The sequence below is a fragment of the Rhincodon typus genome, chromosome 13 (genome assembly GCF_021869965.1).
Source record: "Rhincodon typus isolate 14 chromosome 13, sRhiTyp1.1, whole genome shotgun sequence".
Classification (NCBI taxonomy): domain Eukaryota; kingdom Metazoa; phylum Chordata; class Chondrichthyes; order Orectolobiformes; family Rhincodontidae; genus Rhincodon; species Rhincodon typus.
Window position 1 is genome coordinate 14,156,445 of NC_063344.1, and position 23,200 is coordinate 14,179,644.

At 42.6% G+C, this 23,200-nt stretch overlaps 1 protein-coding gene across 1 annotated transcript in view; it reads left to right on the top strand.

Moving 5' to 3' along the window:
* The window catches only part of LOC109914594 (rho guanine nucleotide exchange factor 26), a 178,289-nt gene that overhangs the window by 10,653 nt on the left and 144,436 nt on the right, over positions 1-23,200 (top strand). Inside the window, exons 3-5 of the mRNA XM_048604693.1 lie at positions 11,665-11,713; positions 17,666-17,861; positions 21,024-21,051. Coding sequence (XP_048460650.1) covers positions 11,665-11,713; positions 17,666-17,861; positions 21,024-21,051 — 273 coding nt within the window. The remainder of the gene's footprint in view (positions 1-11,664; positions 11,714-17,665; positions 17,862-21,023; positions 21,052-23,200) is intronic.

Sequence of the window (23,200 nt, forward strand, 5' to 3'; positions counted from 1 at the left end):
AAGTCAGGGCAGTTTACACAATTTGCTTTAGTTAAATTACTGTCACGTATCATTTGTCTCCACTTGTATCTTTACAGGCAGAGATTACATTTCTTGTATTAAGCTGACACATCTTGTTTTGGTGTGTTTGCACATCAGCTTCTAGACTGATCCAGCCAAAGGTGATGGTGATAGAATAATATGGTGCCCCACATGAACTCTGTGTAACTGGTTAGGCAGGATAGCCTGTGTCTACCTGGAGCTGAGGCCCACTATTTTTTATTACTAGCTGTGGCTGAGTTGCTGATGCTCTTGCCTCAGGTTGAATGAATTCAAACCAAGGGACATTGAACTTTTGCAGTGCTGCTGGGAGGGGAGCGCTTTCCTTTGAATAAGATGTCAAAAAGAGGCCACGTCCCAGGCGAAGGGTAAAGGACACCATGTCGCTAGCTCGAAGATGAACTGGGGCTCTATCCCCGTCAGTGTTTATCTCTCATTTAAGATCGTTTATTTAAAAAGCAGATTATCTGATCACAAATGCACTGCTGTTTGTGGGGGCTTTCTGTGCACAAATTGGCTGCCATTTCTCCTGCATTGCAACAGTGACTGCCCTTCAGATTTGCTGTAAAGAGCTTTGGGACATTCTGCAGCTGTGAACGGTGCTAATTGAATGGCAGTCCTTTCATCAGGGGTTTATTGGTCACACTGGTTAGTTAGTCAGCTCAGCCAGCCTGTATGTTTATTGTGCAATTTAATGGCATCTTGCTGAAGTGCTCTGTGTTGTAGCAGATCAGGAAGATCCCAGGTGCAATCCTTCAGCAATCACTGCTGTGGAAGTTATTTGACTTCCTGTAGAAACTGAGAATGTGAATGGGAACAGGAATCCAAGCCAATTATTCCCAGTTACTTTGAGGAGTGCAAATATGCAGTTGACAGATGAAGTACAGTTGGCCACAGCCCGGGACATGCCTGTAGTTTACAGTGGATTAATATTTACTATAGACAGCTAACAATTAGGGAGGGCATTCCAGTGATCCTCAAACAATGTTGCATCATGGGGAGCTTCTCTCTATTTCTCTGTCTGTCTCTTTGCCTTTGTCTCTGTCTTGTCTGTGTCTCTCTATCTATGTGTCTGTCTCGCTTGTGTCTCTCTGTCTTTCTTTGTGTGTCTGTGTGCTTCTGTTTCTCTTTCTCTGTGTGTGTCTCTGTCTGTGTTTCCATGTGCCTCTCACTCTCCGTGTCACTGTCTGTCCGTCTGTTTCTCTCGGTCTCTGTCTGGGCATGTTTCTCCCAGTCCCTCTCCTCAGTTTCCCTGTCCCTCCCTCTCTGTCTGTGTCTCTGTGTTTCTGTCTGTCTGCGTGTCTCTCTCTCTCTCTCTGTGTCTTGGTGTGTCTCCGTCTGTGTTTCTGTCTCTGTCTCTCATTCTCCTTGTGTCTCTGTCTCATTCTGTGTCTCTCCTTCTGCGTGACCCCCTCCATCTGTCGGCCTCTCTTTCGCTGTGTCTGGTCAGGAGGTGGTGCCTTTGTTGACGGTTGTGCGGGTTTACTTTGTCGTGACACTGAGTAATTATGTGGAAGGGCTCTGGCCGAGACTTCACGACATGCCGAGTTATTAAAACAGCTGGGCTACAGCCTGCTCCTGGGTTGGTGAATGAACCTTGCTGCAGGTGTTGTCTGTGGGGGTGCTGAATCTGGGAAAATCCAAGTGTTTTCAACTTGTGTCTCATTTTTGTTGCAAACCTTTTTTTTTCTTCTTCCTGCTGACCTCTCTCTCTCTCTTTCATTCCTTTCTTTTGTCTCTCCGTTTCTCTTTCATTTCTGCCTTCCTTCCCTTTCAACTCCTTCTACTTTCTTTTTCCCTTCAATTGGCTTCTGCGTGCCCTATTGTCTGTCCGTGCATTGCAAGCATCTTGACCTCTGGCACAGGGTCACAGGATGACATGGCACTGCCGGAACATGTGATGACTGATTGCAGGAGGAGCCTGTTCTTGATATGGTGCAGCTTGAATTACAAAATGTGGCAGAAACAGAGGCTATGACCAGCAGGAACTCAGCACACGAAGAGGAGCTGAGTTATCACAAGCTGTATGTAGGATATTGGAGGGTTAGAGGTAGCACTGCATCATGCAGTGTTTGCCTATTTCACTGCCAGCAACTGAATTGACTTCTGAGCAGTTTAGTTGATGTATAGTAAGAACTGCAGATACTGGAGTCAGATAACACAGTGTGGAGCTGGAGGAACACAGCAGGCCAGACAGCATCAGAGGAGCAGGAAAGTTGACTTTTTGGGTTGGGAGGGTCTGTGTCTGCCCGTGGCCCTGAAGGTCACACAGAAAATAGGAGCAGGCTGAGGCCATTCATCCCACCCAGCCTGTTCTACCAGGGAGTGGTGAGCCTATGGAATTTTCTGCCACAGAACACATTTGAGGCTGAAACATAGAACGTTTTCAAGAAGGAGTTAGATAAGATTCTTAGGGCTAAAGAGATCAAAGGGTATGGGGGAGAAAGCAGGAACAAGATACTGAATTGGATGATCAGCCATGATCATTTGAATGGCAAAGCAGACTCAAAAAACCAAATGGCCTAACTCCTTTTTCTTTGCCCCATGTTTATATCTAGATCATGGCTGATAGTCCTAATCCCATTGTACTGCACAATTCTCACATCCTTTGATAATTTAAATAACAAGAAATCAATCAATCGATCTTTGTCTTGAATATATTCAATGATTGAGCCTCCACAACTCTCTGGGGTAAAAAAAAAATTCTGTAAGATTCACAGCCCTCAGGGAGGAAATTCCTCCTTATCTTAGACCTGGCCATCTGTCCTCATTTGGTCACTGTGTCCCCTGGCAATAGATTTGAGAGACATGAGTAGAAAATTCTAGAGTGAGTGATGCTGAGGGACTGCTGCACTGTTGTACGTGCCATAGTTCAAACAAGAGATTAATTAAGGCTTTCTCTACCCTCTAAGGTGGATGGTGAAGATTCCACTGGACTATTTAAAGAGTAGGGGAGAATTAGTGTTGCAGCTGTCATTTATCCCTCACCTGAAATAGATTTAAAGTAATTAGTCAAATACGCTAAAGTGATCAGAGGCAAAACCCTATTGCACAGCAAGAGTTAGGAGGAAGTTTGAATTTGCTGATGTCAGCTGAAGATTAATGTAGGCTGGTGCACCAGGAGAAAGCCTACTCTTCTTTGACTAGCCCAAAAGATTCTTTCATGTGGATCCAACAAGAAGAAGGTTGTAGATTTAGTGTAGTTTTGGCAGTTTAGACTTGATAGGCTGAGGGACCTTTTCTTTACAGAACGATTCTATGAGGAACGGAGGGTTTGATTAAAGGTGACAAGTCTGACATTACAGGATCTCCCTGTGCAACCGAGATGATAAACACTCGTGCATCACGAACTTATAGTTTCCTGACGCAGGACTGAGAGCACTGGCCAATTTCTGCCCATGCACTAATTGCTAGTTTCTTCAGCTAATATCTCCATGAGATTGTGAAATCAAGCTGCTTACTCAGCTCACAAATACTCTCCAAGGCTTCCCTGAGTTTATGTCTTCAGCAGCTTTGTAGGATGGCTTCACCTCTGGCACTCTCAACCTCTTGGTACTGGAGATTCATTTTCATTGACCTCTAGGCACCTTAGGACCTCTCCCAACCTTGGCTGCTAGAAGACTGCTAATAAGTCAAGCTCAGACCTATTGGTATTGGTTAAATCTTCAACAACACCAGCAAAATTGGAGGTGTAGTCGACAGTGAAGAAGGTTTTCTAAGATTACAAAAGGATCTTGATCAATTGGGCCAATGGGGAGAGGAGTGGCAGATGAAGTTTAATTTGGATAAATGCAAGGTGTTGCATTTTGGTGAAACAAACAAGAGCAGGACTTACACAGTTAATGGTAGGGTCCTGGATAGTGTTGTCAAACAGAGAGATCTCGGGGTTCAGGTACATAGTTCTTTGAAAGTTGAGTCATAGGTAGGCAGGTAGTTAAGTAGGTGTTTAGCATGTTTGCCTTCATTGCTCAGACCACTGAGTATCAAAGTTGGGACGTCATGTTGAGATTGTACAGGACTTTGTTCTTTGTTCTTTGACGTTGGTGAGGCTACTTTTGGAGTACTGTACTGTGTATAGTTCTAGTCACCCTGCTATAGGAAGGATATTATTAAACTGGATGGGTTTCAGAAAAGATTTACCAGCGTGTTGCCAGGACTGGAGGGTTTGTGTTATATGGAGAGGCTGGATAGGCTGAGACTTTTTTCACTAGAGTGTAGGAGGTTGAGGGGTGACCTTATAGAAGTTTATAAAATCATGAGGGGCATAGATAAGGTGAATAGCAAAGGTATTTCCCTAGGGTGAGGGAGTTCAAAACTAAGGGACATATTCTTAAGGTGAGAGGAGAAAGATTTAAAAGGGGCCTGAGGGGCAACGTTTTCACAAAGAGGGAGGTGCGTATATGGAATGTGCTGCCAGGGGAGGTTGTGGAGGCTGGTACAATTACAACATTTAAAAGGCATCTGGATGGGTACATGAATAGGAAGGGTTCAGAGGGATATGGGTCAAATGCTAGACTAGATTAATTTAGGATATCAGGTTGACATGGATAAGTTGGACCAAAGAGCCTGTTTCTGAGTTGTATGTTACAATGACTGTATGACAATGGGGAGCCCTGTCCCAATGATGGACCGGGGATGTTGCTGAGAGCTCTATCATCAGGGATGGAGCATACATGATGGTGGAAGAAATAGGGAAGGGAAAGACAAAGCCAAGCCAAGCTTGGGAGGGTTGGTGCTGAAGAATGTGCTTGGAGCTCAAATCCTTGTGGGCAGTTCTACTAATTGAAGATGCATTGACTTAGGATGGGATTGGGAATTTGGCCTGATAATGCAACAAGGAGAAATTGGTTTTGCAAATGTGAGATGTCACACTGGTAGAAGAGGGGATGCTATTCCGTGGCTGGGTAAAGCTGTCACATCAAGGATACAGGAATAATTCCACACTTTGCATGCTGTGCTTAGCATCACAGAATTATAATGTGGTGATGTTAGGAATAAGACATTCAAACCCTTGGGTTGACTCCACAGAGCAATTAGATATCACCTTAACAATGTTTTTGTTTCTAAAAGTCAATCTGTTTAGACACACTATGATACACCTCTGGAACAGGATGAGACTTGAACCCACACCTTGTGGCTCTGAAGGTAGAGACTATCACTGGACCCCAAGAGCCCTGACAGTGTTTGTCCCTCATCAGTATTCCAAACAAATCGGCTGACCATTATCACTGCAGTTTCAGGGAGTTTGCTGGTGTAGATTGGCTGCTGTGTTTCTGACATTTACAGCATAAATGATCAAAAAATGGGTCATTGGCTTTAAAGCATTTTGGGATGTCCTGACGTTGTGGAAACAGTAGAGATGTGAATTCTTTCTTGGATGGAGCCCGAGCTGCAATTCACTTGCATTTTCCCGCCTTTGCTCCATATCCCTTGATGCTTCACTCCAGCTGACTCGGGAGCCCGTCATAAGAATGAAAGAACCTGAAGAATAATGTTGCATGCTCTGAACGAAAGTGACATTGACAGCCATCTACGCAACTAAACAACGCCATATTTCATTCATGGCTTCTTTAGAAGATCTTACACTTTTAGTGAGTGTTGCTGAATCTGAATTAAACACGGGCTGTGGCTTTTGAAAGTTTAAGAATCCCAGGGAGCTGGCAAGGCTTCTCTCTACCACACAGCCGTCTTGGCACTTTGCCCAGCAGAGTGTTTAAACCTTTGCAGGGGTAGCGGGCTTAGCAAGCATTCTGCTGAGGTGATGCCAGCTCCCAGGGTCCAATCTGAGAGCATAGACCGTTGCCAAATTCAGTCCCCTGTGCTCTGTCGTGCTGGGGGAGTGTGGGAAAGTTGTGCTCTTGCCACATTGCCATTTGACTCCCTGCTGCAAAGTTGCTCAACTCAACCTCTGCCAGTGAAAGTTAGAAAGGAAGTTTGCAGGAGGAGGGGCTAAAGAATTCCTAGGTCAGGGACACTGCCATTATCTTCGCCGCGGTGAGACTCATGGGAGTTGTCTTTCCTCCTAATAAATTGTTTTAGTTCAGCGTCCTGCCACACTTCAGACTTGTGAAAGTAGCTAGTCCTTTGGCTCAAAGTCTATTGTAATATCAGAACGTCACAGGAAAATTTAAACACAAATTCCTTGTTTTTTTCCCCATCTTTCTCAGCCTCTCACTTGCACCTCTTGCTGATTTATTAGTTTCAATGGGTTGCTAGGAACCCTCTGAGTCTTCACGCAAATCAGGTGGAGTGTGGCTTATTTCTGTTGGCTAAAGGCATTGAGAGATGTGAAGTCGTGACTGAGGTGTAGACCAACCCTGGGTGAAGTGTGAACCGCTGTTTCTGTCACACTTCTCAGGGTGCCTCAGAAAGCTTTATGCTCACTGAGGTTTTTTTCTCTCTGCAGCTTACTGTATAGTAGGAAAGACAAAAGCTGATTTATGCACAGTAAGCTGCCACAAAAAATGCAATGTGACAATGCTTGACAATCTGTGGCTACCACTGGGTGTGAACAGGATCCACTGTAGCCCTTTATCTCTTGATCAGACTGAGGTCCAGCGTCGATTGAGTTAAGATGAAGTAACCACTTGCATTGATGTAGCTCCTCTAACCACTTAGGGAGCTCTGAAAGTTCTTCACAGCAAATTAAGTACTTTTCAGAAGGGTCATAATTGCCATGCTGCAGGAGACACACCATCCTGACTTGGAATTATATCGCCATTTCTTCCTTGTTGCTGGGTCAAAATCTCCAGTGGTTCAAGAAGACAGCTTACCGCCAAATTTTCCAGGACTGTTAGGCACGGGCAATAGATGTCAGCCACGCCTGTGTGCCAAGTCTGAATGAAATAATTTGACAGCGTATCTTTTGCACAGCAGGATCCTATAAGCCAATAATGACCAGATCGTGTGTTCTCTTCTGATGTCGGATGAAGAATAAGTACCATCTAGGACACCAATGGTAACTCAGCCCCTCTTCTTTGAACTGATGCTGCAGGATCTATTACATCTCCTCGGGAGGACCCTGCATTTAGCATCTCAAATGAAAGAAGATACTTTCAACTGCACAGCACTCCCTCACTACTGCACTGGGAGGGTCAGTCCTAATTAGATGCTCAGGTCACGAGAGTGGAACTTGAACTCAATCATGTGACTGTGAGGTTGGAGCCACAATGGTTGAGTTACACTAACACCACAATCCATTGATCAGGGGCAACTCTCACAATGGACAGTGAGATTTATTCCGGGATTGATCTGCTGCTTAAGTCTCTGTGATGCAGTAGTCATTGGGCTTTTCCTGTTTCAACTTCTCAGCAAGTAATTGTTATGAGATTTCACTCATTTTTCTCAAACAGAAACTGAATCAAGGAGTAGAAAGGTAATTTGCAATTCAAGATCCACCTGAACTTTTTTTATCTTTAAATCACCTGAAAATTGGGAGCTCTAAATGATAGGTGCACCAGCCATTGTACCTAATCCACTGCATTCCACTCTATTGAATGACGCTTCGGGCCTAGCTTCACAACATTGAGTTTTGAGGAAGGGTCACCGGACCCGAAACGTTAACTATGATCTTTTTCTTCACAGGTGCTGCCAGACCTGCTGAGCTTTCCCAGCAACTTCTGTTTTTGTTTGCAACAGCAATCCTTGGAATACCACAGAGCAAAGGAGATCATAGAGTCATAGAGATGTACAGCATGGAAACAGACCCTTCGGTCCAACTTGTCCATGCTGACCAGATATCCTAAATTAAACTAATACTATTTTCCAGCATTTGGCCCATATCCCTCTAAACCTTCCTATTCATATACCCATCCAGATGCCTTTTAAATGTTGTAATGCTATCCGCCTCCACCACCTCCTCTGGCAACTCATTCCATTCACGCACCACCCTCTGCACGAAAAGGTTGCCCCTTAGGTCCCTTTTAAATCTTTTCCCCCTCTCATCTTCAACCTGTGCCCTCTAGTTTTGGACTCTCCTACCCTGGGGAAAAGACCTTGGCTTTAGTGCATTGTGTCTGTGACAGCTCTTGTAAAGTGTTATCCAATAAGTCCCCATTCCCTTTGCTGTCTCTCCATAGTATTTATCCAGTTCCCTTATGAAAGTTATATTTCATATGGCAAGGAGGAGCTGGATCAGTGCACTGAGCCTTCAAACATGGTGGGATCTGTATCTCAATTTTGTTTTCCTGTTATTCCATCTATCATACATGACATACCATGTGGAATCACAGGTTATCATACATGCAGAAAAGGCCATTTGATCCATCACATCTATATTGGCTCTGCAAATGAACCTAATGACTTAATGCCATTCTCCCGTCATTTGTCCATAACCCTGCACTCTAGTTTTCGTTAAGTATTCATCTAATGTCCTCTGGAAAACCTTGTATCAACATACCTCTCCCAAACTTCTGGACAGCGTGCTCCACACCCAAACCTCTCACTGTGTGAAAAAGGTATTTTTTTTAAAACATCACATTGAATTCTTTTGCAGATCACTTTAAATCTGTGCCCTCTTGCTGTTGATCCTTTTACAAGCAGAAACATTTTCTCTCTGTCTACTCTACCCGGACCTCTCAGGATTTTGAAAGCTTCAATCAAATCTTTGTTTAGCTTTCTCTTCACGTAATACAGTTCACACTTCTTCAATTTATCCTCATGACTGAAGTTTCTCATCTTTCTTCTTGTAAACATATTCTGCACTCTCTCCAGTATGTTCACATTCATCTATAGTGTGGTGCCCAGAACTACATAATACATTACTGATGTCTAATCAGTGTCTTATACAGGTTCAGCATCACCATCCTGCTCTTGTACTCTAGTCCACTATCAATGAAACCTAGAATACAATACGTTTAATTAACCTCTCCTTCCATTTGTCTTACCACCTTTAGTGAATTATGCACGTATACCCCAGGTCTCTGTGCTCCTGTATACCCTTTAGAATAGTATCATTTATTTTAAACTGTCTCTCCATGCTCTTTCTAGCAAAATGTATCACCTCACACTTCTTTGTATGAAACTTCATCTGCCACCTATCTGAAATTCCACCATCATGTCAATGTCTTTTTGAAATTCTGCACTGTCTTCCTCACAGTTTACAATGCTCCTAAGTTTTGTCTCACCTGCAAACTTGGAAATTGTCTCCTGTGCATCATTTATATAAACCATACAAAGCAAAGGTGGGTGTTGATATTAATATCAATATTGGAGGAATCCCACTACAAATCTTTCTCAGGCCTAAAAAATATCCATTAACAGTTACTCTGTTTCCTGTTACTCAGCCATTTTCCATCTAAGTTGCTACTGTCCTTTTTATTCCGTGAGCCACAATTTTTGTTCAACTGTATCAAATGTTTTTTAAAAATCCATGTACACCATGTCAACAGCATTACCCTCATCATCCCTGATACCTCTTCAATGAACTCCAGCAACACCATGGGTATAATGTCTATCACACAAACAGAGATCAGTGGACTTTTGACAGAGCAGTGCTCTTCCTGTCTGCCTATCCATTTACCTTTCTCTCTGACCTGAATCTGCCTTCCTATTGACCTGTTTGTCTTTTTGTGTATCTGTCACAGTTTTGTCCATTTTTAAAAGTTTTATTTGTCCTTTTGTTTTTGACAACTAGTTCAGAATCTACCATGCAGCTGCATATCACATTTTAATGTACAAGTGATGCATAAAGAGTCAAATAGTCATATGTTGCTTCACTTATTGCACCGTTCTGTGCCCTGCCCTTAACCCTATCCCACTACAAACATGCATAATACAGTAAAAATATATGGGCCTGACAAATTCAACAATCTAACATTTTGGCAATAGTTTATAAAGCTCTTGCTTCTTTTTTTGAAAAAAATAACAATCTTTGATGGGATGTACACAAGAAGAACAAGGCCAGCACTTATTGGCCACCCCTAATTGTCTTGGAATGAGATAGTTTGCTAGGCGTTTCCAAGGGCAGTTCAGAATCAACCATGTTACTGTGGGTTTGGAGTCATACATAGGCTAGACCAGGGAAGGGCAGAAGATTTTCTTCCTTAAAGGACATTGGTGAACTCAATGAGTTTTTACAATTGGCTGTAGTTGCCCAGTCGTGATCACTGCGTCAAACTTCAATTCCAGGATGATTAATTAGTTCTAATTCCACCAATTACCATGGAGTGCTCCAGAGCATTAGTTTGGGCCTCAGAACTTCTAATCCAGTGATTTACCACTGCACCACACCGTCTTCTACCAAACATTACTAGTACTGTGTGGATTAAAGAGCGATCTCCAGGACAATGTTACGACCAAAACCAAAAGCAAAAACTTGTAAGGTGGCATTTGCAAACTTGGTGACTTTTTTTAAAAAAAAAAGCCCTCTGAGTTATTAAGACACTGGCATGGGATATGTTTTAACTGATTATCAAAAACCATCCAATCTGATGATGAGCTCACTTTCTAATTGGCTTTGTCAAGGTGGGGGCCCATGAGGTGGGGTGTGTCAGGTGACTGTAGGCTAGGGTCATTGGAATCAGGTAACTATGTGGTAATCTTTCCAGGACAACATCCAAACAAAGTGTTTTGTTTATTTGTTGATAAGATGTGGCTGCCGCTGGTTAGGGCATCTTTTATTCCCAATCCTTAATTGCCCTTCAGAAGACAGTGATGAGCTGCCTTCTTGAGCCACTGCAGTCTTTGGGGTGGAGGAACACCCACAGTGCTGTCAGTGGGGGAGCTGCAGGATTTTGACCTGGCAGCAGTGAAGGAACAGTGATGTGTGGCTTCAAAGGGAACTTGCAGTGGTGGTGTTTCCAGCGATCTGCTGCCTTGCACAATGGTAGAAGTCATGGGTTTGAATTGTGCTGACCACCTTGTGCTCCACTCATTCATGGCTCTGCTGCGCTAATTCTCTCCCTTTACTGCCAAACTGTGCTGTTGATGTTCAGGCTGCCCTATGTCTCCACTCTCCACATGCAATGACTGGTGACATCAGCCAGTGAAACAATATAAACCTTGTATTCCTCAACTCATATAATCCCTACATTGCAGAATGAGGCCATTCAGCCCCCTGAGTCTCCGCCAACTCTTTGAAGAGCATCCTACCCAGACGTGGCTCCCCACCATATCCCTTCATTTACACCTAGCTTATATATACTTGGACACTATGGACAATTTAACAGACGCTGAGGTGGCTGCAAATTGAGTTCAGGACGTGACTTTGAAAAGAGAAGGGGGCTTCCCTTTAGTGAAATGGCCAACACTGTCTCTTGGTGGGCATCACTGACTAATATACTATCTGGTCATTATCACATTGTTGGGCTTATTGTGTGTAACGAGGTTGTTGCAGTTCACACATTACAATGGTGACTACAAATCAAAAAGGCTCTCATTGTCAATGAAGCATATTTTAGCACATCCAGAGTGTAAATACAGGTTTTGTTTTCCCATAGAATTCTGTGCACATCTGTTTGTTTGTCTTTCCTCCACCTCTTCACTGTCTGTTTCTCCCTCTTTCTCTCTCTGTGTCTATCTCTCCATCACAAGAATGCTTCCGGTGGAATGTTATGAATGATTGCAGGCAGAAAGGCAATCACAAACACTAACTCGCTTTTATTTTTCTCTTCTCATTGTGGAAAGGAATTCGAGAAGAAGCAGCTGCCGAACAAGGGCCCATTTGATGGGGAAGGTAACTGTCAGATTCATACCTTGTATTGAGTGTTCTTAATGAGTGACATCATTATGGTGCAAGTTCAAAAGAACAGCTTTGTGACTGATACCAGATTGATGCCTGTGACGTGATTGCTGTCAATGTAAATGTCCAGAATGCTATCATTCCTGGAGGACAGTGTGTGAAACCACTTACACTCACTTGAAAGAAAGTTACTTAGAAACTTAAAGGCATAAGATTAATACACAGGGATACGTAACTGTATGAACACTCAAAGTTCCAGATAGTGCGTCAGAAGTAATTTTCCTTTGTCCAATTTCAAGGTTTCTTCCAAACCATAATTACTGGAAAAAAGCTGATGTTAAAATCTTCAAACAAACAGTCATAGACTCATTGAGTTGTACAGCACAGAGACAGACCCTTCGGTCCAGCTTGTCCATGCCAACTAGATATTCTAATTTAATCTAGTCCCATTTGCCAGCATTTGGCCCATTTCCCACTAAGCCCTTCCTATTCAAGTAACCATCCAGATGCCTTTTAAAATGTTGTAGTTGTACCAGCTTCCACCACTTCCTCTGGTAGCTCATTCCATACATGCACCACCCTCTGCATGAAAGAGTTGCCCTTTAGGTCCCTTTTAAATCTTTCCCCTCTCACCTTAAACCTATGCCATCCTGTTTTGGACTTCCTTACCCTGAGGAAAAGACCTTGGCTATTCACTTTAACCATGCCCATCATGATGTTGTAAAGCATTTTGAATCAACCCCAGTTTTACGTCGATAATTGCAGAGTGGTCTGGGGAAGGAGTTTATCAGCAAGGACGTTTGAGAAATAATGGCAGATGTTTAAGAAACAAAAACAGAAATTGCTGGAAAATTGCAGCAGATCTGGCAGCATCTGTGGAGAGAAATCAGAATTAACATTTCTGATCTGGTGACTCTTCCTCAGAACTCAGGAGTTTAAGACATATCCCAGTGAGAGGAAGGAGATAAGCCAACCATGGTTAATTAGGGAATTTAAGGATAGCATCAGATTAAAAGGAAAAATATACAATGTAGCAAAAGTTAGTCGTAAGACAGAGGATTTGGAAAGTTTTAAAAACCAACAAAAGACGACAAAAAAAAGAAAGAAATTAAACTTGGAGGGTAAACTTACCAGTAATATCAAGATAGACAACAAGTTCATCTTAAAATATATGAAAAGGGAGGGAGAAGCCAAATTGAATATAGGCCTTTTAGAGAATGAGGCTAGGGAAATAATAATGGCAAACTAGGTAATGGCATAGGAGTTGTATAAATTGATTTTGAGTAAATACTTTGCATGAGTCTTCACAGTAGAAAACACTAGCAACATTCAAAAATTATTGAATAATCGAGGGGCAAAAGGAGGAGAGAAATAAAGACAATAGCTATCACGAGAGAAAAAGTTCATCAACCAGCTTTGGATCATCACATCTCCTGCCTGTATCTCAGTGTTTCATCAGGATTTTGCTACAAATTAGCAACTGTTTAACTACCCTCGAAGTGTACCCGCTAATCAGTGGGTCAAATTGACCTCAGGATTTTATTTTAGTCTTGCTGAGAATTGACGCATTTTGTTGGAGTTTTCTATAGTGCACTTATCAGGACAATTTGCAAGAATACCAATAAAGAGAAAAAAAAAATTTATACTGTACAGGAAAAGAGTACTGACAAATTGACAAGTAGACTCTGATTGGTAAAGATGTTGCCAAGTGGAATGCAGTAGCTAATGATCAAAAGATTATATAATTGTGGTGGTAATGGAGAAAATATGGACACAAGTGACTTCAACAAACAGCAACATGATCATGAGCATGGGATTTTGTTAGGGATGTTGAATGGAAACAACAGATGAAGGGGTCTAATGGGATGGCTCATTCAAAGAAACAGATGAGGTACAATGGGCTGAATGGACTCATGCTGTGCTGTGCAGTTCCATGCTGTGATGTGCAGTTCCATGCTGGCTGATCATTCATTTATGTGGAACGCTAGTGACTACACTTGGAATTGAAGCATTGAAACACAAGTAAGAATAAGGGAATACAGCAGGAGGTAAAAAAATGCAAATTCTTACCTATCATGCTTGGGCAGTTTGCACGTAACACATTCAAAAACTTGCAGTGTGCTTGCTGCCAATTTGCACTGGGCTAATTTTCACCTCGACGGTTATCTGGTGAACGTCGATCACCAGCCTGTTACCAGACATCCCTGAATTTAAGATAACAAGGTGTAGAGCTGGATGAACACTGCAGGCCAGGCAGCATCAGAGGAGCAGGAAAGCTGATGTTTCGGGTCTGGACCCTTCTTCAGAATGCAGAAGGAGGGTCCAGGATTTTGACCCAGTGACAGTGAAGGAACGGCAATGCAGTTATAAGTTAGGATGGTGAGTGGCTTGGAAGGGATCTTGCAGATGGTGGTGTTCGTAAGTATCTGCTGCTATTATCCTTCCAAGTGGTGGATGTCCTGGGTTTGGAAGGTGGCTGAGGGAATTATTGCAGTGCACCTTGCAGATGGTGCTGTCACTGTGCGCTCGTGGTAGTGGGAATGAATGTTGAAGGTATTAGATTGAGTGCCTCAAACAGGCTTAATTAAAGGATTTGATAGTACAGATAGAGAGAAACTTTATCCCCCCGTTGGTGAGGGAAGCCCAGAACAAAAAGGGGAAAAAAGTCATTAAAATTTGAGGCTTCCTGTTCAAGGGTTATATCAGCAAGTACCTCTTCACACAACTGATGGAAATCTGGAATGTTTTCCTACCAAAATGGTGATATAGTTGCATTGTTGTAGTTCAGCCCAAATCGGCCATGAGCAAATTGGATAGCACAACAAGACTGAAGGGCTGAATAGCCTCCTCCCATTCCCATTCTCCTGCCTTTGTTCCATGTGTTTGTACAAAGGGTTTTTCCGATGAGATTAGCAGTTGCTTTGGAGTATCACACAAAGATATGTTTACCTGAGCAAAATGAAACTAATTGGCATAATTTCAAAATGTATCAGTGCCTCACCCGCAGGTGATGTCATTCTTCTGGCATTGAAGTGACCCTTATTCCTCATTTTCCTTCCAAAGCAAAAGGAAAGATTTTGTGCAACTTTGATTTGGAGAGAGTGCACATTTTAAAATGAGAAGTTCTGCTGACCATGCTCGACACTGTGTAAAATGTAAAATTTCATAAATGATTTTCTCAAAGTAATAGCTACCCAGTTTGAGTCCAAAAGTTAGGTACACTGCGTTCTCTTTGGAATTACCTCCTGTTTTGAAAAGAACCTCAATGGTCTATGTAATTGAAGCATAGCAAACTGGGCATGCCTCCAACACTGGTGCCAACCATCAATCAATTTCTTGTCATTTCACCAGTGCATATATAAATAGTTACCTCTTACTGAGAACAGTTTTTGTCACTCATTAATGCTTTACACAGTTTGTTGTTGTTGCTTAACATAGAACACAAACATTTTAGTGTGCAGGTACAGTAAGTAATTAGAAAGGCAAATGGAATGTTGGTCTTTATCACAAGGAGGATGGCATGTAAAACTGGGGAAATGTTGTGGCAATTAAACAAGGCAATCAGGAGACCGCATGTGCAGTACTGTGTACAGTTTTGGTCTCCTTATTTAAGAAGAGATAAACTATCATTTGAGACAGTTCAGAAAAGACGAACTAGGCTGATTCCTTAGGTGGAGGGATTGTCTTGTAAAGAAAGGTTGAGTAAGTTAGCACTATATTCATTGGAGTTACGAAGAATGCGAGGTGATCTACTTACAACACGTAAGATTCTGAGGGAGTTTGACAGGAAATTCTGAGAGGATGCTTCCCCATGTGAGGAAATTTAGAACAGGGCATTTGGTTTCAGCGTAAAGGATTTCCCATTTAAGATGAAAATGAAAAGATTTGTTTTTCTCCTGGATTGTTAACTTTTGGAACTTTTTAGCTTAGGTGGCTATAAAGACTGGATCATTGAATAGATTCAAAGTTGGGAAATGTTCTTGAATCAGAGGAATACAGTATTTTGAACTATGGGGGAGTTGAGCATGATGAGAACAAGCAAAAAAATTGAGTTGAAGTCAAGAAGAGATCTTGATCAATTACGTCAAAGGGGCTGAGGAGTGGCAATGGAGTTTAATTTGGATAAATGTGATGCATTTTGGTAATACAAACAAGGATAGGACTTATACAATTAATGGTAAAGCTGTAGGTAGCATGGTAGAACAGAGAGACCTAGGAGTTCAGGTAGACAATTCTTTGAAACTTGCGTCACAGGTAGACAGGATGTTTGGAATGGTATTTGGAAAGCTTGCGATTCATTGCCTTTGAATATAGGCATTGGGACGTCAAGTTGAGGTTGTATAGGACATAGGTGAGGCCTCTTCTGGAGTAACGTGTGCAGTTCTGGCACCCTGTTATAGGAAGGATACTATTAAACTGGAGAGGGTTTGGAAAAGATTTACCACGATGTTGCCGGAAATGGAGGGTTAGAGATATAAAAATAGACTGGAAAGGCTGGTACTTTTTTCACTGGAGCATAAGAGGTTGAGAGGTGACCATATTGAGGTTTATAAAATCATGAGTGATATAGATAAGGTGAATGACAAGGGTCTTTTCCAAAGCATGGGGGAGTTCAAAACCAGGGGCCATACTTATAAGGTGAGAGGAGAAAGATTTAAAAAGGATATAAGCGGCAACTTTTTTACAGAGTGGTTTGTGTGTGGAATGAACTTCCTGATGAAGTGGTGAATGTGAATACAGTTTAAAAGGCATTTGGATAAGTTCATGAATAGGGAAGGTTTGGAGAGATATGGACCAAGCGCAGGCAGGTGGGACTAGTTTAGTTTGGGATTATGGTCGGCATGGACTGGTTGGACCGAAGGGTCTGTTTCCATGCTGTATGACTCCATGACTCTATCAGGTCACCATACAGAATGGTGGAGAAGGTTTGATAGGCTGAACAGCTTACTCCTGTTTCTATTTCTTTTGCTTTTTTATGTTGTAGCACAAGAGCTTAATCAGTTCATCATGTGTGTACCACCTATTTTAAGGAACTGTGCAATTAGCCAGCTCACTCATCCCCACTCTGATTTTTCTGAAGAAGGGTCTAGGCCCGAAACGTCAGCATTCCTGCTCGTCTGATGCTGCTTGGCCTGCTGTGTTCATCCAGCTCTAGACCTTGTTATCTCAGATTCTCCAGCATCTGCAGTTCCTACTATCTCTCAGCCCCACTCTTTCCCAGTTCACTAAATATGTTTCATTTCAAAGTATTTATCTAATTATTTTGAAAGGTATTGTCAATCTGCTTCCACTTCCCTTTAAGGCAGACCATAACAACAAATCACGCAAAAAAACTCATTTCCCCTCTTGTTCTTTTGCCAATGAGCTTCATTCTATAAACATTTGGTTTTAATCTTCCTGCCAGTTTATTCTTGTTTACTCAATGAAAATCATTCATAAGTTTGAATACCCCTGTTGAACCTTCTCCTTCTCATCTAAAGCAATCGATCAAAGTTCTCAATGGTGTCTCCATGTACCTGGTATCACTCACCTCTGTAATCCTGGTAACTTCTCTGAACCCTCTTCAAGCATGCGCTATGCGTTGGTAGAACTCCTGCCTTTTCAATGAGATGTTAACATGAAACCCTTCCTGCTCTCTCAGTGGCACAAAAGTCCCATGGCTCTATTCCTAAGAAGGACAAGGAAGTTCTATCTGGTATTGTGGCCAATGTTTATCCCTCAACCAACATCACTAAAAACAGGTCATCTTTTCCATTACCATATTGCTGTTTGTGGGATCTTGTTGTGTCAAGTTGGTTTCCATATTTCCTACATTGCAACATTGACTACTTTTCAGGAAATGCTTCATTGGATATAAAGGACACTGGGGTCGTTCACGCAAGGATGTGTATCTTGTTCTGGAAATACAAATCTTTCAATTTGCATATCGTCGACTTTTGTTTGCAGAAAATGCAGTACTTTATCAGAACTATAAAGAGAAGGCTCTGACACTGAATAACGGAGATTCAGATGAGGATGCAGATCAGAATGTGCAAACAGTAGGGCAGAAGTCAGACGAGAGAATAGTCGTGCAGTTCAAGCCAATCAGATCATCATGGTCACAGCTTTCTGAGGTAAGAGAAAATCTTTCAAATTCTAACTTGTGTTGCTTAGGTGGCAGTTATGTGCTATCTCAGAGAATTAAGTGCTGGTGCAATCAGGCACACTCATGGATGCTTTTGTTACTGTAGACTTGCCCATTCAAATACTATCCTGATTGGGCTTCCACCTTGCACCATTCCTCAACTAGTGCTCAGCCATAGATCTGCTGTCTGTGATCTAGTTTAAGTCCTAAGAACCCTTTATTCCATTACCTACTGGCCTAAACTGACTCCTGGTCTGGCAGATGTTTTCAAATACCTCTACGCCTCACCTTTCCTATCTCTGTAATCTCCTGCAGCTCTACAACCCTCTTTGATCCATGCGCCCATCCACTTCGCACTTTGCCAGTTTGGTGCATCCAAGTTTTCATTCTTTGTGACAGACAATGACCCAAAGTTCCACTTCCCTCTCAGCCTTTGAGGCACTCATTCAAACCTACCACCCAGGCTAAACTTTATTTACCTGCCCTGATAGCTCTTTATGCTAATGCCCTCATTTTCTACAATAATGGGGCTATCTAAACCATGGGGTTGTTTTTTTTCATTCATGTCATGTGGACATAGCTGGCTGGACCAGCATTTATTGCCCATCTCTAGCTGCCCTTGGTGATGAGTTGTCTTCTTGAACCGCTGCAGTCCTTGGTGGGGTAGGCAGACCAAAAATGCCATTAAGTTGGGAGTTGCAGGATTTTAACTCAGCAACACTGAAGGAACAGTGATGGTTTGTGGCTTGGAGGGGAACTTGCAGGCGATGGTGTTGCTATACACCTTCATAGCTTTGTCCTTCTAGATGGTGGACGTGGGTTTGAAAGGTGCTGTCTAGGGAACATTGGTGAAATTCTACAGTCACCTTGTCAATTCTACACCCTGCTGCTGTTGAGGGTAGGTGGTGGAGAGAGAGGATGTTTGTGGGTGTGGCGCCGATCAGTCAGACAGCTTTGCCGTGGATGGTGTCAAGCTTCTCGAATGTTGTTGAAGCTGGACTCATTCAGACAAGTAGGGAGCATGCAATAATACTCCTGACTTGTGCCTTGTAAATTGATGGACAGGCTTTGGAGAGTCAGCTTGTGAGTTACTCAATACAAAATTCCCATCCTGTAATCTGCTCCTGTAGGCACTATGTTTATGTGGCTAGTCCAGTTCACTTTCTGGTCAATGATAACCCCCAGGATGTTGATAGTGGGGGAGTCAGTGATGGTAATGCCATTGAATGTCAAGTGGCAATGATTAGATTCTCTCTTGTTGGAGATGGTCACTGCCTGACAAGTGGTTACTTGCCACTTGTCAGCCCAGACCTGGATATTACCCGGGCTTTGTTGCATTTGGACATGAACTGCTTCAGTAACTGAGGATTTGCATATTATGTTAAATAGTGTACAATTGTCAGCGAATTTCCCCATTTCTGAGCTCATAATGGATGGGAAGGTGAAGCAGCTGGAAGTGGTTGGGCCTAAGAAAAAATGCTGAAGAACTTAGGGGGCTTTTTGGCAGAGTGGTAGTGTCCATACCCGTGAACTATTTCCACTTACTCCAGAAGTGAGTAATAGAATCTTTGAACAGGTCATTTATGAAGCTATCTACCCTGAGGAGCTACTGCAGAGATATTATGGAGCTGAGATGAGTTACTTCCAACAATCACATTACTTTCCTTTGTGCTAGATATGAGTCCAACCAGCAGAGAGATTTTCCCCAAGTTCCTATTGATTATAGTTCTGTTTGGGCTCCATGAAGTGACACTCAGTCAAATGCAGTCTTGATGTTAACACCTTACCTCTGAGATTCAGCTGTTTTGGCAATGTATGTATAATTGCAATGGCTCAATATGTCAATAAATTTTTGAAAAGTGCACTGGACTTTCTACCTTAAGTCGCTGTCTCTCTATCACCTCATTTATTAAGCCACTTCTTTAAAGCCTACCTCTTCTTCTAATGTTTTTAATCACCTGTTTTGGTATCATCTTTTATTACTTGATGTCAGATCTTTGCTTAGGAGAACTGTGGAGTGTTAAAGGATAAAAAGTTTATACTGCTGGGTTCATGACAGGCAGAGTACACACTGTAAAGCAATTTGTTTTAGATTTGACCTCAGAACAAAAGTTTCAGAGTTTTGATTCAAAAGATTCCAGAGGTTAGAGGAGTCTGCTAGTTGGAGAATCAGGCCAATTCAGAGGAATCAGTTGCCTCAGAAGAAGCGTTAAGTTTCCAAGCCAGGAATATTTGCATAGAAGTCTTCATGTAGTTAGAATGGAGGAAAATGTAGACCACTGCAATTGTGAGAAACTCATGCCAGCACTCAGAATCATTAGAGTTATAACCCCCTGAAACACAACTTCTAACTAGAAAGCCATGGTTACTTGAACTTGGGCCTCCTGGCCTGGAGGTTGAGATACTACCACTGCATGTAGCCAAGCCACCTACAGTTGGGTACTGGGAAGAATATCATGTCGAATAAATGCCAGGCAGAATTATAGAAAGTGATCATAAGAGATTAAATAATCCAAAAAGTCCAGGAAAGGGCTTTTGGACAGCTTTAAATTGTGTGTTTGCCTCGACTCGGGGGACATTTGACTGTATTCATGCCACCATATAAATGTAGGTTGTTGTTGTTGCAAACTTGGCTGTGAACCAGGCTGCCATATGTTAGCGGGCATTAAGGTAGCCAAGGCAACGTAGAGTAGATGAGCTGTCAGGATTCAAAGATTGTTTCATGGCGAAAAGTGAAACAAAGAAGTTAAGTAAGAGCTTACTGAAGCGAGGGATTGATGATGCTTCAAGACATTTGGAAAGCTTGTTAGCCAGAAGCCTTTGCAAATTCCAGAGGGCGTTTAGAGAAAGGAACAGATCGATGCAGTTTACAAAATGCTAATGGGATAAAACAATGGACAACCTCTCGGATTATGTGCTGCGTCTCCTGTCGGAGTAGGCTAGTAAGTTGGAAAACAAGCACGAAAGCGAGATTACGTTTTTTTAACATTTGCAGTGATTCAGGAGATAACTTGAAGGTTGAATTTTTTTTTTCTGGAGCTATCTATGAAAGGAAGAGAGAGAAATAAACAGTGCAGTGGATGGTGTCGGTGTGTTCTGGACTCTGCATTTTTTTTTCATGGACTGGAATTTAGAGAGCAAGAGCAAGAGAGAGAGAGAACAAGCAAGCAAGGAGGACAGAACACGTGAAAGAGAGACTAGACAGCTGGCCCCTCTATACTCGTGCATTTTCTGAGCAGTGTCTAGTTGCCTTGATAGATAGACTCGCTGACAGTTCTTACGCTGTTCGAGATGAGGGCAGCAAAGAAGGTAACGGTTTAACAGATTTTCTGCTTCTACTGTATATACTGCTGTTGATATTGGCAGAAATGTAAAAGGGTGCAGGGGACAATTTTTCAATCGTCTCTTTTGATTTAAATGTGGTGAGGGAGGCCTCAGTGCCTGCAATAATCTTTATCAGCAACTGGAGCGGACACGCCGAATGGGATTGTTAAAATGAGACACTCTCGAGGAGTTTCATCTTCTGCTGGGAAGATTTTTTTTGCTGTCTAATACAGTTCAAGTGGGAGCTGGGCTTTGATTTAAGGCACACTGCGACTAACAGTTGGCAAAAATGAAGGCCTTTTGAGCTGCTGTGCAATCGATGGGGTTGTGGAGTGGGTTTGGGGACAAGGCGGCTGGGGATGTGCTGAGGAATGAAAATCCAAATGGTGGCTATGACTCTGTGTGATAATTTGGTTGCTGTTTATGGGATCTTGCTGTGTCAGAATGGCTGCCACCTTCACCTCAGTGACAGGATGACATTTGAAAGCAGTCCGTTGTTCGTGAAGTGCCTTCAGGTCCCTAATGGAAAAGAAAATGGAGTCGGGGTGCAAAACGGGGCAATACTATTCGTCATCACCTGTGCCCGTATATTGGGCTCTGGGGGCAGTGCTGTGGGTTTTAGTGCACAGCTTGCATGCAAGGCCAATGTTGTTAAGTTCAAGCCTGACCAGGACTATTTCATCCCCTTTATCCTTCTTTTGAGACTGACTCAGAGCTGAGGAAACCTCAATATTAGAATGGGAATCGTGTGATTGCCATTCTTGTGGGTCTTCAGATGCAACTCAACATTGGGTGATGCTGTTTCGAAAGCTCCAGCAAATTTTGACATTCTGCCCATTCTCCCCAAAGGCTGGCAGGGGAAAAGAATCACTCTGTGTGAGCTTTATGCTTCGGTTTGGTCAAGTGTTTCCCTGGAATCCATGTCTTTCTCTGCCCTTCGGTACCTAAATGCCTTGTGTTGCAGTGACAGTTCAGTCCTGTGGGACAAGAGAACAGCTTTGAACTTCTAGCAAACCATGGCATATGCCTGGTACACCATAGCAATGACACATTAGTGTTGACACCGTGAATATCAAGACAAAGGTGCACTGTTAAGTTTACAGATCTCCTCTTTTGCTGCTGGGAGCTGTAGAGCCTTCTCTTACAATGTTGTGTTCTATGTAGGCCAACTCCAGTTATAGTGTGGATGCTGCACTTTGCTGAAATTTTCACATGTTTGTGTTCTATGCTGACCTTTCACTTCTGTCTGCACTCTCTGGCCTCAGGGCCAGGCTACCTACATGCTTATGGATCTGCCCTTGGATTCTGGCTGATCTGAAGGCATTACCGGCACTTTTGATGGAGCAAGTCTTCACCTGCATATGGCGTGAATGTTCAGGGAAGTTATCTGTTCAGGTCTTGGAATGTGGAATGAACTCAGATAGTTGGAATGTTAAATCTTGCTTTGCACGAGTTATTTGTTGAATGCACCTGCTTACCCATAATAGCTGCACATCAAAAGCAATTTGTTAAGCAAGGATATCAAGGAATATGAAGGGAGGGCAGAGGAATAGATTTGAGATGCAGCTACAGCCGTGGTCTTTTTAACTGATGGAGCAGGCACAAGGGTTAAATGTTGAGCTTCTGTTCCTACGTTCACTGCATTTGGAACCCACTGAAGATGTGATAAATAAGTACACATGGAATGTAAAATAATTGTTCCATATTAAAACAAAATTGAGAGGAGTAAAGAGACTTGGGTGTTTGCGTAAAGAAAATTTTGGAGATGGCAGGACAAGTTAACAAGGCTGTTGGAGAAATTAGAAAAGATTTCTAGTTTTAAAAGTAGATTAATAATATACAAGGGATAGTAAGAACTGCCGATGCTGGAATCAGAAATAACATAGTGTGGAGCTGGAGGAACACAGCAGGCCAGGCAGCATCAGAGGATCAGGAAAGCTGACATTGCAGGTTGGGATCCTTCTTCATTTCTGAAGAAGGGTCCCAACCCAAAACGTCAGCTTTCCTGCTCCTCTGATGCTGCCTGGCCTGCT